The 20,946-nt window shown below is 45.8% G+C and overlaps 1 protein-coding gene across 1 annotated transcript; it reads left to right on the plus strand.

The window, feature by feature from the left end:
• Nucleotides 1–2,000: 2,000 nt before the first annotated feature.
• mrpl22 (mitochondrial ribosomal protein L22) lies at nucleotides 2,001–18,529 on the plus strand. The gene is made up of 5 exons (XM_068043055.1): nucleotides 2,001–2,083; nucleotides 3,017–3,082; nucleotides 4,668–4,745; nucleotides 8,569–8,638; nucleotides 18,202–18,529. Exons 2-5 carry the CDS (start codon nucleotides 3,062–3,064, stop codon nucleotides 18,408–18,410), a joined length of 378 nt encoding a protein of 125 aa, XP_067899156.1. The 5' UTR covers nucleotides 2,001–2,083; nucleotides 3,017–3,061; the 3' UTR covers nucleotides 18,411–18,529.
• The last annotated feature ends 2,417 nt before the right edge of the window (nucleotides 18,530–20,946 follow it).

The following is a 20,946-nucleotide window of genomic DNA, read 5'->3' on the forward strand; positions in this document are numbered from 1 at the left end:
GGAACCCTCGCAACATTTAAGCAGTATTAGAATGAGCCATTGAAACACCATAGCATACAAGGCTACGGGTCGAGTGCTGGAAAATGGGATTAGGATAGTTAGGTGCTTGATGGCGGGCACGGACAAGATGGACTGAAGGGCCTTTTTCTGTGCTATATAACTCTATGACTCTAGGATAGCTGTAGGCTGCAGGAAGATATTGATGGTCTGGTCAGATGGGCAGAAAAGTAGCAAATGGAATTCAACCCGGAGAAGTGTGAGGTGATGCATTTGGGGAGGTCAAACAAGGCAAAGGAATACACGATTAATGGGAAAATACTGAGAAGTGTAGAGGAAGTGAGGATCCTTGGAGTGAATGTCCACAGATCCCTGAAGGTAGCAGGACAGGTCTATAAGGTGATTAAGAAGGCATATGGAATCCTTTCCTTTGTTAGCTGAGGTATAGAATATAAGAGCAGGGAGGTTGTGCTGGAACTGTATAACTCATTGGTTAGGCCACAGCTTGAGTACTGTATGCAGTTCTGGTCACCTCAATACAGAAAGGATGTAATGGCACTAGAGAGGGTACAGAGGAGATTTACGAGGATGTTGCCAGGACTGGAAAAGTGCAGCTCTGAGGAAAGATTGGCTAGGCTGGGGTTGTTTGCCTTGGAACAGAGAAGGCTGAGGGGAGATCTGATTGAAATGTACAAAATTTTGAGGGGCCTGGATAGAGTGGAGGTGAAGGGTCTATTCACCTTAGCAAAGAGGTCAGTGATGAGGGGGCATGGATTTAAAGAGATCGGTAGAAAAATTGGAGAGGAGATGAGGAAAACCTTTTTCACCCAGAGTGTGGTGATGGTCTGGCACTCACTGCCTGAAGGGGTAGTTGAAGCAGAGACCCTCAACTTATTCAACAGGAGTCTGGATATGCACCTAAGGTGCCGTAATCAGCAGGGCTACGGACCAAATGTTGGAAGGTGGGATTAGAATGGGTGGATTGTTTTTCGGCCAGCACAGACATGATGGGTTGAGTGGCCTCTTTCTGTGCCTTAAGCTTTCTATGATTCTGAAACGCGCAGGTACTTTGCTCTTCAAGGACTGACGTAAGATGGCAGCAGTTGGAGTTCCAATGTATGCAGGAAGTAAATGTCCTGAAGTCATTCACAGGCCCTTTTATTTTATTTGTTTATGGGATGTGAGCATCGCTGGCTAGGCCAGCATTTATTGCCCATCCCTAATTGCCCTTGAGAAGGTGGTGATGAACTGCCTTCTTGAACCGCTGAGGTCCCTGTGAGGTAGGTACACGCACAGTGCTGTTAGGAAGGGAGTTCCAGGATTTTGACCAGGCGACAGTGAAGGAACGGTGATATAGTTCCAAGTAAGGATGGTGTGTGGCTTGGAGGGGAACTTGCATGTGGTGGTGTTCCCATGCATCTGCTGCCCTTGTCCTTCTAGGTGGTAGAGGTCGTGGGTTTGGAAGGTGCTGTCGAAGGAGCCTTGGTGCGTTGCTGCAGTGCATCCTGTAGATGGTACACACTGCTGCCACTGTGCATTGCTGATGGAGGGAGTGAATGTTTGTGGATGGGGTGCCAGTCAACCGGGCTACTTTGTCCTGGATGGTGTCGAGCTTCTTGAGTGTTCTTGGAGCTGCACCCATCCAGGCAAGTGGAGAGTGTTCCATCACACTCCTGACTTGTGCCTTGTAGATGGTGGACATGCTTTGGGGAGTCAGGAGGTGAGTTACTCACCACAGGATTCCCAGCCTCTGACCTTCCACTAGGCCAAAGGCTTCCTCTAGTCTATACTCACTAATGAAGATTGAAAACTTGAGCAAGTTAGTGGAGGACTGCCAGCATTTCAATTTCAGGACCAAAAATGTGGTGGGGAGGGAAACTGTGAATCCAACATATTGGATATGTATCTTTCTCTCAGTATTCCACTGTGACTTTGTCATTCTTCTCCCCACAGATTGCTAGCATCATGTAGCCTCATTCCACAGTCCCACATACACACCAGCCTTGCTCTATCTGCAAAAACCTGGGAAAGGAAGAACCGAGTGGTTTATCCACCCCAGCTGCCACATGAGCCTCGCAGACCAGTGGTAAGTTGCACTCGCTGCTATGCCTGTTCTTAAATTGCATCAAATTTACAGCACTAAAACAGGCCATTCGGCCCGACTTGTCGATGCTGGCGTTTATGCTCCACACAAGCCTCCTCCAGCCCTTATCAGCATATACTTCAATTTCTTTCTCCCTTATGTATCTGTCTAGCTTCCCCTTAAATGCGTCCTGTGCAAGTCACCTCAATCATTCCCCGTGATAGTGAGTTCCACATTCTCACCACTCTCTGCGTAAAGAAGTTTCTCCTGAATTCCCTGTTGGATTTATTAGTGACAATCTTATATTTATGACCCCCCCCCAGTTTAGGTCTCCCCACAAGTGGAAACATTTTCTCTACATCTACTCTATCAAACACTTTCATAATTTTAAAGACCCCCCTCAGCCGTCTCGTTTCTGCAGAAAAGAGCACCAACCTGTTCCGTTTTTCCTGATCGGTATAACCTCTCGCTTCTGGTGTCATTCTAGTAAATCCATTTTTGCACTTTCTCCAGAGCCTCTATATCCTTTTTTTTTAATATGGAGACCAGAACTGTTCACAGAACTCAGAGTGTGGTCGAACCAATCACTGAGTTAGGATCTTTTAACGTTTGTCAAATGTGCCTCTCTACAGCTGGCTGTTTATCACTGGTTTCAATCCCAAGATGGGCTTTGATCCTGGGGTGATATTTTAACCCGTAGCCTCACCACCGCTTGGGATGCTTTCTCCCGACACAACCCATGTTTGGAAGGGCTGATGGTGTTGTTGGCTTGTGGTTCGAGCAACACCGTCTGATGCTTTCTCGGTCGGCCTTCACCAAAGTCCTGTTGACAGAGCAGGAGGAGTGAGCTCTGTGGTCCCATAACCTCAGCCACAGACAGGGTACTGTGCCGAGGGCAAAGGGTTTGATTGTAAAAGATCCTTTCTGCTTCAACAGGAAGTTTATCACTGCAGGAGGCAGATCAAGTACAGCAAGGACAAAATGTGGTATCTGGCAAAAATGGTAAGTACGTATTTTGAGATTATTGTGGTAATGTACCTGGTGAAAATGATTTATGTTTATTTTAGTAATGTAAGTAGCATAAATAATAACATGATTATTGTTTTGGTAATGTGCCTAGTGTAAATGATAAGCCCATGTTTTCTGGTTATTTTGGTAACCTGCCTGGCGTAAATGTAAGCTGCTATTTTCTGGATGTTGTGATAATGTAATGTGAAAGGTAAGCCTGTGTTTCTGGGGCGTTTTGGCCTGGAGTTTCCTCCTTTACATGGCCCAAAACCAAGCAGCTCAGTGACGGAAAATTAAGGTGGATCTGGTGGGGAGTCTCCCCATCATAGTCCCACCCTTACTGCTGCTGACTGGCGTTCTCCACCCTCCCCACCTCGGGTACATTGGGAACCCCTGTTTCCCCAAGACCTGTCCACCTGTCAATGGAGATGGGGGCTTTAGCCACTTACCTGGTCTCGCTGTTTACCACCATGGGCACTGGTGAGCCCGGTGACCAAGAGGAGCTGGACGATAGTACAGCCTGCACTAATAATTCCCTTACAAAGAGCCCGGGAGTCAGGCTCCTCTTTTTAAAGGCCACTCGGCTCATGGAGAGGCTTAACAAGAAAGAAAGAAAAAGGTCTTCCTGTCTGCTGCCCATTTAACTGTGGCTCCTCCTTCTCCTTTCGGTGCCTTGGCAACTCCCGACTGTTGCCTCAGCCCGAACGGCAAATTCTGTCCTGCGAGCAAAACGAGCACCGGCCCAGGGAAATGAGTCGGGGTTGAGAGTAATGGGGGGGGGGGGGGGATGTGGATGAGGTGGGGTGTGGGGGTTGAGAGTAAGGGGGGTGGGTGGGGTGCGGGCGTGGGTGAGGCGGGGGGGGGTGTTTCGGGGTGTCTGCTGGATTTCCCCCCCCCCCCCCCTTCCTCTGCCCCATTGAGGCACAGAATTTCCAAGGAGTTCCTTACTAGTCCGACCAAAATGTAAGTTCTGTGGAAATGGCCTGGATGGAGCAGAGGGTCTTTTTCTGTCCACCATTGTTGGCACATTTTGGGGATAATCCATCCCAGAAATACTGAATCTCAGGATGGTGAGGGAGAGACACCTCCCCAATTGGAAGTAGCAGAGCAAGCTTTGATCGGTGCTGGCATTGATTCCTTGAAGGATGGTTTCTTGATCCCAACTTTCCTTCGGTCTTTATTTGGCCAGCTTAGATTTTTTAAAAATTATTCTCAGGATGAGGGTGTCGCTGGCCAGGTCGGCATTTGTTGCCCATCCCTAATTGCCCTTGAGAAGGTGGTGGTGAGCTGCCTTCTTGAACTACTGCAGTCCATGTGGAGTAGGTACACCCACAGTGCTGTTAGGAAGGGAGTTCCAGCATTTTGAGCCAGCGACAGTGAAGGAACGGCAATCCAGTTCCGTCAGGATGATGTGTGATGTAGAGGGGAACCTGCTGGTGGTGGTCCCGTGCATCTGCTGCCCTTGTCCTAGGTGGTAGAGGTCACGGGTTTGGAAGGTGCTGTCTAAGAGGCCTTGGCGAGTTGCTACAGGAGATTCTTGTAACTGTGAAGAATTTTAGCAATACCATTCATGTTGCAGATCAGAGGGATGACCTTTGACCAGGCTGTTGCCCAGCTGCAGTTCAATGACAAAAAGGGAGCAAAGGTTATGTTGGAGGTAAGAGAGTCACCTGAAGACTGGGTGGGCCAGATAACTGGTGAAATTTACCCTCTTCGCTGGAGGGCTAATTACTAAGCGATAGTAATTAGAGAGTAAGGGGGGGGGGATGTGGGTGAGGCGGGGTGTGGGGGTTGAGAGTAAGGGGGGTGGGTGGGGGGTGCGGGTGGGGGTTGAGAGTAAGGGTATAAGAGATAGGATTTATAATCATCTTGAAAAGAATAAGTTCATTAGAGATAGTCAGCACGGTTTTGTGAAGGGTAGGTTGTGCCTCACAAACCTTATTGAGTTTTTTGAGAAGGTGACCAAACAGGTGGATGAGGGTAAAGCCGTGGATGTGGTCCATATGGATTTCAGTAAGGCGTTTGATAAGGTTCTCCACGGTAGGCTATTGCAGAAAATACGGAAGTATGGGATTGAAGGTGATTTAGTGCTTTGGATCAGAAATTGGCTAGCTGAAAGAAGACAGAGGGTGGTGGTTGATGGCAAATGTTCATCCTGGAGTTTAGTTACTAGTGGTGGACCGCAAGGATCTGTTTTGGGGCCACTGCTGTTTGTCATTTTTATAAATGACCTGGATGAGGATGTAGAAGGGTGGGTTAGTAAATTTGCGGATGACACGAAGGTCGGTGGAGTTGTGGATAGTGCCGAAGGATGTTGTAGGTTACAGAGGGACATAGATAGGCTGCAGAGCTGGGCTGAGAGATGGCAAATGGAGTTTAATGCGGAAAAGTGTGAGGTGATTCACTTTGGAAGGAGTAACAGGAATGCAGAGTACTGGGCAAATGGGAAGATTCTTGGTAGTGTAGATGAGCAGAGAGATCTTGGTGTCCAGGTACATAAATCCCTGAAAGTTGCCACCCAGGTTAATAGAGCTGTTAAGAAGGCATATGGTGTATTAGCTTTTATTAGTAGGGGGATCGAGTTTCGGAGCCACGAGGTCATGCTGCAGCTGTACAAAACTCTGGTGCGGCCGCACCTGGAGTATTGCGTGCAGTTCTGGTCACCGCATTATAGGAAGGATGTGGAAGCTTTGGAAAGGGTGCAGAGGAGATTTACTAGGGTGTTGCCTGGTATGGAGGGAAGGTCTTATGAGGAAAGACTGAGGGACTTGAGGTTGTTTTCGTTGGAGAGAAGGAGGAGGAGAGGTGACTTAATAGAGACATATAAGATAATCAGAGGGTTAGATAGGGTGGATAGTGAGAGTCTTTTTCCTCGGATGGTGATGGCAAACACGAGGGGACATAGCTTTAAGTTGAGGGGTGATAGATATAGGACAGATGTCAGAGGTAGTTTCTTTACTCAGAGAGTAGTAGGGGCGTGGAACGCCCTGCCTGCAACAGTAGTAGACTCGCCAGCTTTAAGGGCATTTAAGTGGTCATTGGATAGACATATGGATGAAAATGGAATAGTGTAGGTCAGATGGTTTCAAAGGTCGGCGCAACATCGAGGGCCGAAGGGACTGTACTGCGCTGTAATGTTCTATGTTCTACACATAGGAAGAAATGAATCATTTGAATTCCAATAGCGCCTTTCGTGATCTCAGGATGTCCCAAAATGCTTTATGGCCAATGAAATTCTTTTAAATGTTGTAATGTACAAAACACAGCAGCCAATTTGCGCACAGCAAGCTCCCACAAACTGCAATATCATAATTGCCAGATGATCTGTTTTTTCGTGATGCTGGTTGAGGAATCAATATTGACCCAGGAGACTGGGGAGACCTGCCCTGCTCTTCTTCAGAAAAAGATGCTATGCGATCTTTCCCAACCACCTGAGAGGGTAGACAGACCCTCATATTAGAGACTCATCTGAAATCTGTAATTGTAACACTAGATGTTCGATTGATATTCAAAGGGCAAAGATCTTGCACGTGTGACATTGCCCTTTTAACACAATACTGGTGGACAAAAGCCGTAACAGATTATAATTAGAGAGTGCAGACAGGGCTTCGGTTTAGCATCGCATCCGAAAGACAGCACCTCTGGCAGTGCAGCACTCCCTCAGTACTGCACTGGGAGGGTCAGCCAGGATTTTGCGCACGAGACTTTGGAGTGGGATTTGAACTCATGCCCTGCTGACTCCAATTTCGGCATGCTGAATTGGAAACTAGCTGAACTGCATTGCATCCCTGTTTGGAAATTGCCCGGTCAGTTAGAGCTTTTGTGATCATCAGATCAGCCATGATCCACTTGAATGGCGGAACAGGTTTGAGGGGCTGAATGGCCTCCTCACATTCTAATGTTCCTTTGAGAGATGCCAGTACCTGTGGAATCAGCACACTTGAGTGATTAGGAGAGGAAGGTAGGGAAGAACGCTGAGGGGATTCAGAGTGCAGTTGTTGGGATCAGTTCTGCATTCAGTTATGGGAACTATTACTGAGCAATAGCTTTGTTTTTGGACAGCACTCTTGCGCCTAAGGCACAAGGTTGTGGGTTGAAGTCCCATTCCAGAATCTTGAGCACGAAATCCAGGCTGCTACCCTGGGTGCAGAACTGAGGGAGTGCTGCACTGTCAGAGGTGCCATCTGTCAGGTGCGACATTACTTCAAGGCCCCATCTTTACACTCAGGTGAATACTAAAAATCCCCTAGCACTATTCAAAGAAGAACAGGGGAATTCTGTCAGTTATCTGGTGAATATTTAACCCTCAACTAACACCAGGTTATATTGTCATTATTTCATTGCTGTTTCTGTAACCTCCAGCAACCCCACTACCCTTTGCGATCTTTCACTCATCCAACTCTTGTCTCTTGTACACCCCCATTTCCTTCACTCCACCGTTGGTGGCTGTGTCTTCAGATTAGTTGGCCCTAAACTCCGGAATTCCCTCCCTAAACCTCTCCGCCTCTCTACCTCTCTCTTCTCCTCCTTTTAAGACATTCCTTTAAAACCTACCCCTTGGACCACGCTTTTGATCCTAATATCTCGCAATGTAGCTCAGTGTCAGATTCTGTTTGATAATTGCACCTATAAAGTGCCAAGTGCCTTGGAAGGTTTTCACTATATTCAAAGTGATATATAAATACAAGTTGTTGTTGTTGTGGGAGCTTGCTGTGCACAGATTGGCTGCTGCATTCCTACATTCCAATAGTGACCACACTTCAAAATCGACCTCATTGGCTGTGAAGCACTTTGGGACGTCCTGAGTTTGTGAAAGGTGGTGGATAAATTCAAGTTTCTTTCTTTGCACACTCTCTATCTCACTGTTTTAACAGCATAAGAAATAGCAGCAGGAGTGGACCATTCGGCCCTCGAGACTGCTCCGCCATTCAATACCGTCATGGCTGATCTTGGGCTTCAATTCCACTTTCCCGCCCGCTCCCCATATCCCTCGATTCTCTGAGATTTCAAAAATCTGTCTGTCCCCGCCTTAAATATATTCAATGATGGAGCATCCACAACCCTCTGGGATAAAGAATTCCAAAGATTCACAACCCTTTTAAATGCAGTAATTTCTTCTTGTCTCAGTCTGAAATGATCGGCCCCCTATCCTGAGACTGTGCCCCCGTGTTCTAGATTCCCCACCCAGAGGAAACAATCTCTCATTGTCTACCCTGTCAAGCCTCACATTCCTCTACACTCCAGAGAATATAAACCCAATTTACTCAGCCTCTCATCATAGGACAACTCTCTCATCCCAGGGACCAATCTAGTGAACCTTCACTGTACTGCCTCCAATGCAAGTATATCCTCTCTTAAATATGGAGAACAAAACTTTGTGCGTAGTACTTCAGTTATGGTTTCCCCACATGTTGTTGCAGTGGGGGGTTTCGCCTGCTTGTTGTGCTTCAATCTGTGTTTCTGATTATTGTCTGTTTCAGGTTCTTTTGGAAGCTCAAGAAATGGCAGTGAGGAACCACAATCTGGAGTACAGATCAAATCTGTACTTAGGTAAAGCTTGATCCAAAGAGCATTACAGGCTGATACTGTCCTGCCCCTTTCACCCTGGGGCTTGACTTTAGTTTGGGTTCACGTTCAACTCTGGTTTGAAGGGATAAAAGTCTAATTTCTTTCTGGCTCTGTGGCTCAGTCTGAGTCCTGGTGGAATGGGATGGGTCATTTTAACCTCACTGCTCAGTAGGAATCTGGAGGTCAGATTGAAGCCCGGATTAAGCACTCTGCCCGGTCGTCCTTCATGTTGACTTTGTTGGAGAGTAAAATTGGACAGGGAGTGAAACTGGTGTTCAACTTGATGCCCTCGGTTTTGTGTCACATAGATTATATTAAAATTGTCCCCTCCGTACTATTGATGTCAGGCTAACTGGCCTATTGCTCCTTGTTTTCGATCTCCTTTTCTTGAACAGCAGGTTTACATCTGCAAAGCCTTCGTTTTAAACTTATCCTCCCTGTATTTGGATCCTTCATGGCCTTGCCCCTGCCTATCTATGTAACCTCCTCCAGTCCGACAACCCTCTGAGTTATCGGAACTCCTTCAATTCTGGCATTTTGTGCATCCTGATTTTCATTGCCATCCCTTCAGCTGCCTGGGCCCTAAGCTCTGCAGTTCCTTCCCTAAATCTCTCCACCTCTCGACCTCATTTTCCTGCTTTAAGACACTCCTTGAAACGTATCCCTTAGACCAAGCTTACCTGTCCTAATATCTCATGTGGTTCAGGGTCAAACTTTGTTTGATAATTGTTCCTGTGAAATGCTCTGGGATGTTTTACTCTGTTAAAGGCGCTATATAAATGCAAGTGGATGTGCAGTAGTGGCCATTGTTTGCAAGATTGGGGTATTGTTATGACCGAGGCAGGAGGAGTGCACTGTTAATTCAGTCCCACTTCTCCACAGGTCACAACATATATTTAAATTGTCCCACTTATCAAAACAATCAATCATAGACTCTATTTTTCCCCAGACTAAACCAATCAGGTTTCTTCAATAAAAAACAAAATTATCGGTTTATTATAAACCAATGATGAAGTAAAACATATACAACAATTGAAATATTAAAGCCCCTTATTTATCCTAGCCCTCTCACACATACACACACACCAGTTAGGTGGGGGGTGGGTGCAGGGGCGGGTGAAAGGGGGTGGGGGGAAGGGAAATAGAAGGAAAGGTAATACACTTAGGCTGAAAAGAAGGTATGGAAAGATGTCCTTTGTGTTGGTTAGGCATTCCAAATACAAATAGGCAACTGTCAATAGGATCTTCCCAGAACAGTTCTTTCCAGGCGATGTTGATGATCAGTTTGGGTAGGCTTTCCAAGAGATGCAACTACAGAGGCTGAAAAGTAGGTCTTACAGCAGAAAGGCAGCAACAAGATTGTAGTTCCCACACATTCAATGCAAAGTTCCTTCAACATGCAGGGTTCCTTCAAATGCAGGAGGAAATAGGAATCTGCCACATTGGAAATACAGGGTTTCTTTTCAAGAGAGAGAGAGATATGCGTTGTCTTCTCTTGGCAGGTCAAGCAGCAACTGGCTTTTTTTAACAGTTCAAATCGAAACCAAAACTGTCTGGAAGGAAACCTCGTGACAGCCATAAATCTTGGCTTGTCACTTCTTTGTCAAAAACCACTCCTGCTGGGTTACTTGAAAACAGGTGCCTTCCAGTAACTGTTTACAGGTCAAACTCAGTCCCAAACCTTCTTGTGACCTTTTTTAAAAAAAAAAGTCACCCAAGGTTCCAGCATCTATGAAATCCTTCAGTTTTAAAACACATTCTCAAAATTTAACAAAAAAAATGGAAACTCTCATAACAGTATGCTGGGCAGAGGAAGCTTTAGTCTTCATTTTGTCTTTGGATTCGGATGGGGATTAGGGGTTGATAATACAACCCAGATTGCCTTGGAGTCTCCAGGGATTAAATAATCTTTTAGACACTGCACATTCATTCATGGCATGTGCATATTGGTGGCAAGGCCAGCATTTATTGCCCATCCCTAATTGCCATTGAGAAGGTGGTGATGAGCTGCCGCCTTGAACCGCTGCAGTCCATGTTGTGCGGATACACCCACAGTACGGTTAGGAAGAGAGTTCCAGGATTTTGACCCAGCGACAATGAAGGAACGGCGATATAGTTCCAAGTCAGAATGGTGTGTGGCTTGGAGGGGAACTTACAGGTGGTGGTGTTCCCATGCATCTGCTGCCCTTGTCCTTGTAGATGATAGAGGTCGCGGGTTTGGAAGGAACCTTGACAAGTTGCAGCTTGTAGATGGTGCACATCGCTGCCACTTTGTGGTGGCGGAGGGAGTGAATGTTTAAGGTGATGGATGGGCTACCAATCAGGTGGGCTGCTTTGTCCTGGATGGCCCACAGTAGCTCATGGATGCCCAGTTTTGAGCTGCTAAATCTGTTCCGAATCTATGCCATCTAGCACGGTGTTAAGTGCCACACCACACAAACTGAGTGTCTTCAGTGTGAAGGTGGAATTGTGCAGTGGTCAGTCGTGAATACTGTCATGGACAAATTCATCGGCTATAGTTCGGTTGGTGAAGATGAGGTCAAGTAGGTTTTTCCCTTGTGTTGGTTCTCTCACCACCTGCCACAGGCCCAATCTGCAGATATGTCCTTCAAGAATAGAAAAGCAGTATATTGTTTAAATGGAGAGAGATTGCAGAACTCTGCAGTAAAGGGGGATCTGGGTGTCCTGGGACATGTATCACAAAAAGTTAATTTTCAGGTCCAGCAAGTGATTGGGAATGCAAATATAATGTTATCGTTTATTGCAAGGGAAATGGAATATAAAAGTAGGGATGTTTTGCTACAGTTGTAAAGAGCGTCGGTGAGACCACGTCTGGAATACTGTGTACAGTTTTAGTCTCCTTACTTAAGAAAGAATATAATTGCATTAGATGCAGTTCAGAGAAGGTTCACAGAATGATTTCCAGGGTTGAAGGGATTATCATATGAGGAAAGGGTGGACAGGTTGGGCCTGTATCCATTGGAGTTTAAGAGAATAAGAGGTGAACTGATTGAAGCATATAAGATCCTGAGGGGACTTGACAGGGTGGATGCTGAGAAGAGGATGTTTCCCCTTATGGGAGAGACTAGAACCAGGGGACACAGTTTAAAAATAAGGGATCTCCCATTTAAGATGGAGATGAGGAGAATTTTTTTCTTTGGAGGCTGGGTCATTGAATATATTTAAGGCTGCGTTAGATAAATTCTTGATTGACAAGGGAGTGAAAGGTTATAGCAAATGGACAGGAAATTAGAGATGAGGCCACAATCCGTTCAGCCATGATCTTATTGAATGGCAGAGCAGGCTCGAGGGGCCGAATGGCCTACTCCTGCTCCTAATTCGTATGTTTGTATGGAAGACTCGGCCAGCTCAGTCAGTAGTGGTGCTACCGCGCCACTCTTGGTGATGGACGTTGAAGTCCCCCACCCAGAATACATTTTGTGCCCTTGCCACCCTCAGTGCTTCTTTCAATTGGTGTTCAACATGGAGGAGTACTGAGTCATCACCTGAGGGGTGGGGGGGTCGGTAAGTGGTAATCAGCAGGAAGTTTCCTTGCTCATGTTTGACCTGATGCCATGAGACTTCATTGGGTCCAGGAGTCAATGTTGAGGACTCCCAGGGCAACTCCCTCTTGACTGTATACCATTGTGTCGCCACCTCTGCTGGGTCTGTCCTGTCGGTGGGACAGGACATACCCAGGGATGATGATGGTGGTGTCTGGGACATTAGTTATAAGGTATAGTTTGTGAATCTGTCTATGTCAGGCTGTCACTTTGGGACAACTCTCCCAATTTTGGCACAAGTTCCTAGATGTTAGCGAGGGGAACTTTGCAGAGTTGACTAGGTTGGGATGCCTTTGTTGCATTTAACTTTGATAGCTAGGTCTGTGCTGGATGGTCCATTTGGTTTGATTCTTATACTTTGGTGTAGCGGTTTGATACAACTGAGTGGCTTGCTCAGTCATTTCAGAGGACAGTTAAGAATCAACCACATTGCTGTGGGTCTGGAGTGACATGTAGGCCGGACCAGGTAAGGATGGCAGATTTCCTTCCCTAAAGGACATTAGTGAATCAGATGTGTTGATACCACAATCCTGTAGTTTCATGGTCACCATAGGAACAAGGAACACGAGTAGGCCACTCGGCCCCTCGAGCCTGCTCAACTTTTCAATAAGGTCATGACTGATATGATTGCAACCTCAACTCCACATTCCCGCATACTGCCAATAACCTTCCACCCCCTTGCTTATCAAGAATCTATCTACCTCTGCCTTAAAAATATTGAAAGACTCTGCTTCCACTGCCTTTTAAGGAAGAGCGTTCCAAAGATTCACAACCCTCTGAGAAAAAAATAATCCTCCTCGTCTCTGGCTAATTGGGCGACCCCTTATTTTTTAAACAGTGACCCCTAGTTCTAGATTCTTCCTCGAGGAAGCATCCTTTCCACATCCACCCTTTCAAGACCCCTTAGGGTCTTGTATGTTTCAATCAAGTTGCCTCTTACTGTTCTAAATTCCAGCAAATACAAGCCTAGCCTGTCCAACCTACAGCCCACCCATTCCAGGTATTTAGTCTAGTAAATCTTCTCTGAACAGCTTCCAACGCATTTACATCCTTCCTTAAATAAGGAGAATAATACTGTACACAGTACTCCAGATGTGATTTCACCAATGCCCTGTATAACTGAAGCATAACCTCCCTACTTTTACATTCAAGTCCCCTCGCAATAAACGATAACATTCCATTAGCTTTCCTAATTACTTGCTGTACCTGCATACTAACCTTTGGCGATTACTGAACTTGCCTTTATACAACACCTTTCAGCACTTCTGGACATCCCAAAGCATTTTAAAGTCAATTGAGTACTTTTTGAAGTGTAGTCACTGCTGTAATGTAGGAAATTTACACACAGCAAGCTCCCACTAACAGCAATGTAATAATTAACCAGATTATCTCGTGATGTTGATTGAAGAAAAAAAAAGACTTGCATTTATATAGTGCTTTTCACAACCACCGGATTAGAGCATGGCTACCTGACCGCCGAATCCGACAACGTGTCGGGTTGCTCTTCCGGGTCCGGCGGTCGGGCCGGGTCGGACACAGTGGCAGTGCTGCCTTTTGGTCAGGGAGGGAAAGGGAAGTAAGAGTAAGTGTCATTAATTTCCAGTAGTCGGGTTGGGTTTCAATTGTATACCTAAACAGGCCTTTACACAGGATTTCTCAAAGTGCTTTACAGACAATTAAACCAATTTGAAGTGTAGACACTGTTGTACTTGGTTGAGGGAAGGGCATGATTGGCAACTAAATATCCCAGGATATCGATGCTTCAGGCGGGATAGAGAGGGAGGTAAAAGGGGTGGAGGAGTTGCATTACTGGTCAAAGAGGATATCACAGCTGTGCTGAAGGAGGGCACTATGGAGGACTCGAGCAGTGAGGCAATATGGACAGAACTCAGAAATAGGAAGGGTGCGGTAACAATGTTGGGGCTGTACTACAGGCCTCCCAACAGCGAGCGTGAGATAGAGGTACAAATATGTAAACAGATTATGGAAAGATGTAGGAGCAACAGGGTGGTGGTGATAGGAGATTCTAATTTTCCCAACATTGACTGGGATTCACTTAGTGTTAGAGGTCCAGATGGAGCAGAATTTGTAAGGAGCATCCAGGAGGGTTTTCTAGAGCAGTATGTAAATAGTCCAACTCGGGAAGGGGCCATACTGGACCTGGTGTTGGGGAATGAGCCCGGCCAGGTTGTTGAAGTTTCAGTAGGGGACTACTTTGGGAATAGTGATCACAATTCCGTAAGCTTTAAAATACTCATGGACAAAGACGAGAGTGGTCCAAAAGGGAGAGTGCTAAATTGGGGGAAGGCCAACTATACCAAAATTCGGCAGGAGCTGGGAAATGTAGATTGGGAGCAGCTGTTTGAGGGTAAATCCACATGTGATATGTGGGAGGCTTTTAAAGAGAGGTTGATTAGCGTGCAGGAGAGACATGTTCCTGTGAAAATGAGGGATAGAAATGGCAAGATTAGGGAACCATGGATGACAGGTGAAATTGTGAGACTAGCTAAGAGGAAAAAGGAAGCATACATAAGGTCTAGGCGGCTGATGAAAGACGAAGCTTTGAAAGAATATCGGGAATGTGGGACCAATCTGAAACAAGGAATTAAGAGGGCTAAAAGGGGTCATGAAATATCTTTAGCAAATAGGGTTAAGGAAAATCCCAAAGCCTTTTATTCATATATAAGGAGAAAGAGGGTAACTAGAGAAAGGATTGGCCCACTAAAGGACAAAGGAGGAATGTTATGCTTGGACTCAGAGAAAATGGGTGAGATTCTAAACGAGCACTTTGCATCGGTATTCACCGAGGAGAGGGACATGACGGATGTTGAGGTTAGGAACAGATGTTTGATTACTCTAGGTCAAGTCGGCATAAGGAGGGAGGAAGTGTTGGGTATTCTAAAGGGCATTAAGGTGGACAAGTCCCCAGGTCCGGATGGGATCTATCCCAGGTTACTGAGGGAAGCGAGAGAGGAAATAGCTGGGGCCTTAACAGATATCTTTGCAGCATCCTTAAACACGGGTGAGGTCCCGGAGGACTGGAGAATTGCTAATGTTGTCCCCTTGTTTAAGAAGGGTAGCAGGGATAATCCAGGTAATTATAGACCGGTGAGCCTGACGTCAGTGGTAGGGAAGCTGCTGGAGAAGATACTGAGGGATAGGATCTATTCCCATTTGGAAGAAAATGGGCTCATCAGTGATAGGCAACATGGTTTTGTGCAGGGAAGGTCATGTCTTACCAACTTAATAGAATTCTTTGAGGAAGTGACAAAGTTGATTGATGAGGGAAGGGCTGTCGATGTCATATACATGGACTTCAGTAAGGCGTTTGATAAGGTTCCCCATGGCAGGCTGATGGAGAAAGTGAAGGCGCTTGGGGTCCAAGGTGTACTAGCTAGATGGATAAAGAACTGGCTGGGCAACAGGAGACAGAGAGTAGCAGTAGAAGGGAGTTTCTCAAAATGGAGACGTGTGACCAGTGGTGTTCCACAGGGATCCGTGCTGGGACCACTGTTGTTTGTGATATACATTAATGATTTGGAGGAAAGTATAGGTGGACTGATTAGCAAGTTTGCAGACGACACTAAGATTGGTGGAGTAGCAGATAGTGAAGGGGACTGTCAGAGAATACAGCAGAATATAGATAGATTGGAGAGTTGGGCAGAGAAATGGCAGATGGAGTTCAATCAGGGCAAATGCGAGGTGATGCATTTTGGAAGATCCAATTCAAGAGTGAACTATACAGTAAATGGAAAAGTCCTGGGGAAAATTGATGTCCAGAGAGATTTGGGTGTTCAGGTCCACTGTTCCCTGAAGGTGGCAACGCAGGTAAATAGAGTGGTCAAGAAGGCATACGGCATGCTTTCCTTCATCGGACGGGGCATTGAGTACAAGAGTTGGCAGGTCATGTTACAGTTGTATAGGACTTTGGTTCGGCCACTTTTGGAATACTGCGTACAGTTCTGGTCGCCACATTATCAAAAGGATGTGGATGCTTTGGAGAGGGTGCAGAGGAGGTTCACCAGGATGTTGCCTGGTATGGAGGGCGCTAGCTATGAAGAGAGGTTGAGTAGATTAGGATTATTTTCATTAGAAAGACGGAGGTTGAGGGGGGACCTGATTGAGGTGTACAAAATCATGAGAGGTATAGACAGGGTGGATAGCAAGAGGCTTTTTCCCAGAGTGGGGGTTTCAATTACTAGAGGACACGAGTTCAAAGTGAAAGGGGAAAAGTTTAGGGGGGATATGCGTGGAAAGTTCTTTACGCAGAGGGTGGTGGGCACCTGGAACGCATTGCCAGCGGAGGTGGTAGATGCGGGTACGATGGAGTCTTTTAAGATGTATCTAGACAGATACATGAATGGGCAGGAAGAAAAGAGATACAGAACGTAGAAAATAGGCGACATGTTTAGAGAGAGGATCTGGATCGGCGCTGGCTTGGAGGGCCGAAGGGCCTGTTCCTGTGCTGTAATTATCTTTGTTCTTTGTAATGAAGGAAACTTGGCAGCCAATTTGCGCACAGCAAGATTCCACAAACAGCCATGTGATAACCAGATGTGGATTGATGGATAAATATTGCCCAGGACACCAGGGATAACTCCCCTGCTCCTCTTCTAAATAGTGCCGTGGGATCTTTGACGCCCACTTAAGAGGACAGATGGGACCTCAGTTTAATGCCTCATCTGAAAGATGGCACCTCTGACGGTGCAGCACTCCCTCAGTACTGCACTGGATTGTCAGCCCAGATTTTTAAGCTCGAGTCCTGGAGTGGGCCTTGAACCCGTGAGTGCTACCAACTGAGACACGCTGACACACTTAAATCTGTGTCCCCTAGTTCTTGTACCTTTTTTTGTCTATCTTATCTAAACCTGTCACAATCTTGTTCACCTCTGTCAGATCTCCCCTCAATCTTCTTTGTTCCAAGGAAAACAAACCCAGCTTTTCCAACCTGACCTTGTGACTAAAATCCCTCATCGCTGGAACTATTCTTGTAAATCTCCTCTGCACCCTCTCAAGGACCCTCACATCCTTCCTAAAGTGTGGTGAGCAGAACTGGACACAATACTCCAGTTGGGGCCTAACCAGAGCTTTATAAACATTGGCTATCTGTGTCCTGTTGCAGTTGATTGGTATCATCCTCACTGTTTGCCACACCTCCAAGTTTGGTATCATCGGCAAATTTTGCATTATAAAATAGCAGTGGTCCCAGCACTGAGTACTGGGCAACATCACTGTCTACCATCCTCCAGTCTAAAATAATCCATTTACCGTGACTCGCTGTTTTCTGTCCTTAAGCCAGTTTTTTATCCAAGCTGACACTGACCCTCCTATTCCATGAGCCTCCATTTTATTAACTAGCCTTTTATGTGATACTTTGTCAAACTCGTTTTAAAAAAAAAAATCTGTATCGATAACATCCACCGCATTCCCTTCATCAAAAAATTCAATTAGGTTAGTCAAAAACAAGCTGCCTTTTACAAATCCGCACTGGCTAATTATTTCAAACTGCTCCAAGTGCCTTTTGATTTTTTTTCCCCCCTGATTCTTGTTTCTAAAATCTTATCCACCACTGATGTTTCACTGACCTGGCAGTGCTAGGACTGTCCTTACACCCTTTCTTGAATAAGGGTTTCACATTTGCCACTCTGTAATCCTCTGGCACCCTTTTACACTCACTCGAGGGCAGACAAGGACTCGGTTTAGTGTCTCATCCAACGTACAGCACCTCCAACAGCATGGCCTTCCCTCAGTACTGCCCCTCTGACAGTTTAGCACTCTGGAGTGCGACAGTGGAGTGTCAGCCTCGATTATGTGCTCAAATCTCTGGAGGGGGACTTGAACTCATGATTTCTTGACTCCGGTAAGAGCACTACCCACTGAGCCACGGGCTGGCACAGAATTTGGAGGGAGGGAGGGAGGGGCAAAGTAGAGCATCTTCCCAGCGGCTTCATTTCATTTGCTGCTCCTTCTCCCCCCTTTCAGCTGAGTCATTCTCGAGTAAGGGTCAGTATCTGAAGAGGATTCGGTACCATGGCCGAGGGATGTTTGGCATCATGGACAGAGTCTACTGCCACTACTTTGTCAAGCTGGTGGAAGGAAGCCCCCCGGTGGAGAAGAAGACCACCGGCTTTGACCAGGCCAAGGAGTATGTGCAACAGTTGCGCAACAGAACTATCATTCACACCCTGTAATGGGTGCAAGTGTGGCCCAACATGCCACCATTACCCGTGGGCTGGCACAGCTTAGCAGTGTAACATTGCCAATAACAGGCTTGTAAGAGAGTTGTAAATAAAAACTTACGATGCAGTGACCATGTCTTTTGTTTTATTTCATAAATCGAATTGCCCTACTACCTTTGTCGGGTCCCAGTTGTCAGGGTGCAAATCGGGAGTTAACATCCATTTCAGACTGCACTAGAGCCTGGTTCCACAAGAAATAGGAGCAGGAATAGGCCATTCGGCCCCTCGATCCTGCTGCACCATTCAATAAGATGATGGCTGATCCTCACCCTCAACTCCTGCCCCATTCCCATATCCCTTTATTCCCTTTTGATCTCAGTCTTGAATATACTCAATGACTGAGTATCCAGAACCCTCTGGGGTAGAGAATTCCAAAGATTCACAACTCTCTGAGTGAAGAAATTTCTTTTCTCAGTTCGAAACGGTTGACCTCTTATCCTGAGACTAATTTTATTTTTTATTTTATTTATTTAGAGATACAGCACTGAAACAGGCCCTTCGGCCCACCGAGTCTGTGCCGACCAACAACCACCCATTTATACTAACCCTACAGTAATCCCATATTCCCTATCACCTCCCTACACACTAAGGGCAATTTACAACGGCCAATTTACCTATTCTGGACTTACCGGCCGGGGGGAAATAGCCTCTCAGCATCTACCCTGACAAGTCCCCCAAGAACTTTATACATTTCAATGAGATCACCTCTCATTCTTCTAAACTCCAGAATATATAAGTCCATTCTATTCAATCTTTCATAGGACAACCCTCTCAACCCAGGAATCAATCAATGAATCTTTGATGCACCTCCTTAGGTGTGGTCTTACCAAACCCCTGTACAATTGCAGCAAGACTTGCTCGCTCTTGCAGTCCAGCCTGTTGCAATAAAGGTCAACGTGCCATTTGCTTTCCTAACTACTTGTACCTGTACATCCCAGAATTAGAGATCAAAGGGATTAGGGAGAATGAGGAATTGAAGGAAATTAGTATTGGTAAGGTTGTATTGGAGAAATTAATGGAACTGAAGGTTGATAAGTCCCCGAGACCTGATATTCTACATCCCAGAGTGTTGAAAGAGGTAGCTATAGAGATAGTGGATGCATTGGTGATCATCTTCCAAAATTCTATAGATTCTGGAGCGGTTCCTGCAGATTGGAAGGTCGCAAATGTCACCCCACTATTTAAGAAGGGAGGGAGAGAGAAAACAGGGAATTCCAGACCTGTTAGCCTTACATCAGTCATTGGGAAAATGCTAGAATCTAAAGGATGTGATAAATGGACACTTGGATAATAATGATCTGATTGGGCATAGTCAACATGGATTTATGAATGGGAAATCACATTTGAGGAACCTGTTGGAGTTTTTGGAGGATGTTAACTAACAGAATTGATAAAAGGGGAGTCGGTGGACATGGTATACTTCGAGTTTCAGAAGGCTTTTGATAAAGTCCCCCATAGGAGGCTGGTTAGCAGAATTAAAACACATGGGATAGGAGGTAATATACTGGCATGGATTAAGGATTGGTTAACAGGCATAATTGAATTGTGAGGCAGACTCGATGGGCTGAATGGTCTACTCCTGCTCCTATGTTCCTGTGTTAACTTTGTGATCCTTGTACAAGGACACGCAAATCCCTTTGAACATCAATATTTAAAAGTTTCTCACCTTTTAAAAAATTTTATTTTTCTACTTTTCCTACCAAAGTGAATAACCTCACAATTCCCCACATTATACTCCATCTGTCACCTTACTAATCGTGTTGCATTCTGAAAGCACAAAGAGTTTTGCGCGGTCCTCTTGCACACCATTATGCCGTGATGGTCACGTCCACCGTTGGTTAAATCAATTTCCAGATCATTCTGGCCTTTTGAGCATCCTGATTTCCATCGCTCCACCAAGGCAGCCATGCCTTTAGCTGCCTGGGCCCTGGGCTCTGCAATTACCTCTCTAAATCTCTGTCTCCTTTTCAGAGGCTCCTTAAGCCCTACCTCCTTTGACCAACCTTATAGTCACCAGTCCAAATACCTCATTATGTGGCTCCATGTCAAATTTTGTTTCATAACAGGATCACATAGAATATGCAGCCATTCGGCCCAACCAATGCGTGCTGGTATTTACACTCCACATGATCCTCCTCCCGTCTTTCCTCATCAGCGTAACCCTCTTCTCTTCTCCCTGGTATGTTTATCCGGCTTCCCCTTAAATGCATCTATACAACTCGCCTCAACCACTCCCTGAGATAGTGAGTTCCACATTCTCACCACTCTGGGTAAAGGAGTTTCATCAGAATTCCCGACATGATTTATTATTGACTATCATATGGATGGCCTCTAATTTTGCTCTTCCCACAAGTGGAAATATAACGTTCATTACCCGTCATCTTTTGTGATGTGGCCCGCTGGGCTTTTGTCCATTTTATGTAAAGTGTGTCAGTTAAATTATGATCCTGATCAATGTCTTTCCCACTGTACTGCAGATATGTGCCAC

The sequence above is a fragment of the Heterodontus francisci genome, chromosome 12 (genome assembly GCF_036365525.1).
Source record: "Heterodontus francisci isolate sHetFra1 chromosome 12, sHetFra1.hap1, whole genome shotgun sequence".
Lineage (NCBI taxonomy): Eukaryota > Metazoa > Chordata > Chondrichthyes > Heterodontiformes > Heterodontidae > Heterodontus > Heterodontus francisci.

Bases quoted from the DNA above. Each gene is read 5' to 3' on its own strand.
- mrpl22 (XM_068043055.1), top strand. From the start codon at position 3,062: ATGTGGTATCTGGCAAAAATG. The intron at 3,083-4,667 runs GTAAGTACGTAT...TTCATGTTGCAG, and splicing joins TGTGGTATCTGGCAAAAATG to ATCAGAGGGATGACCTTTGA. The intron at 8,639-18,201 runs GTAAAGCTTGAT...CCCCCCTTTCAG, and splicing joins CAGATCAAATCTGTACTTAG to CTGAGTCATTCTCGAGTAAG.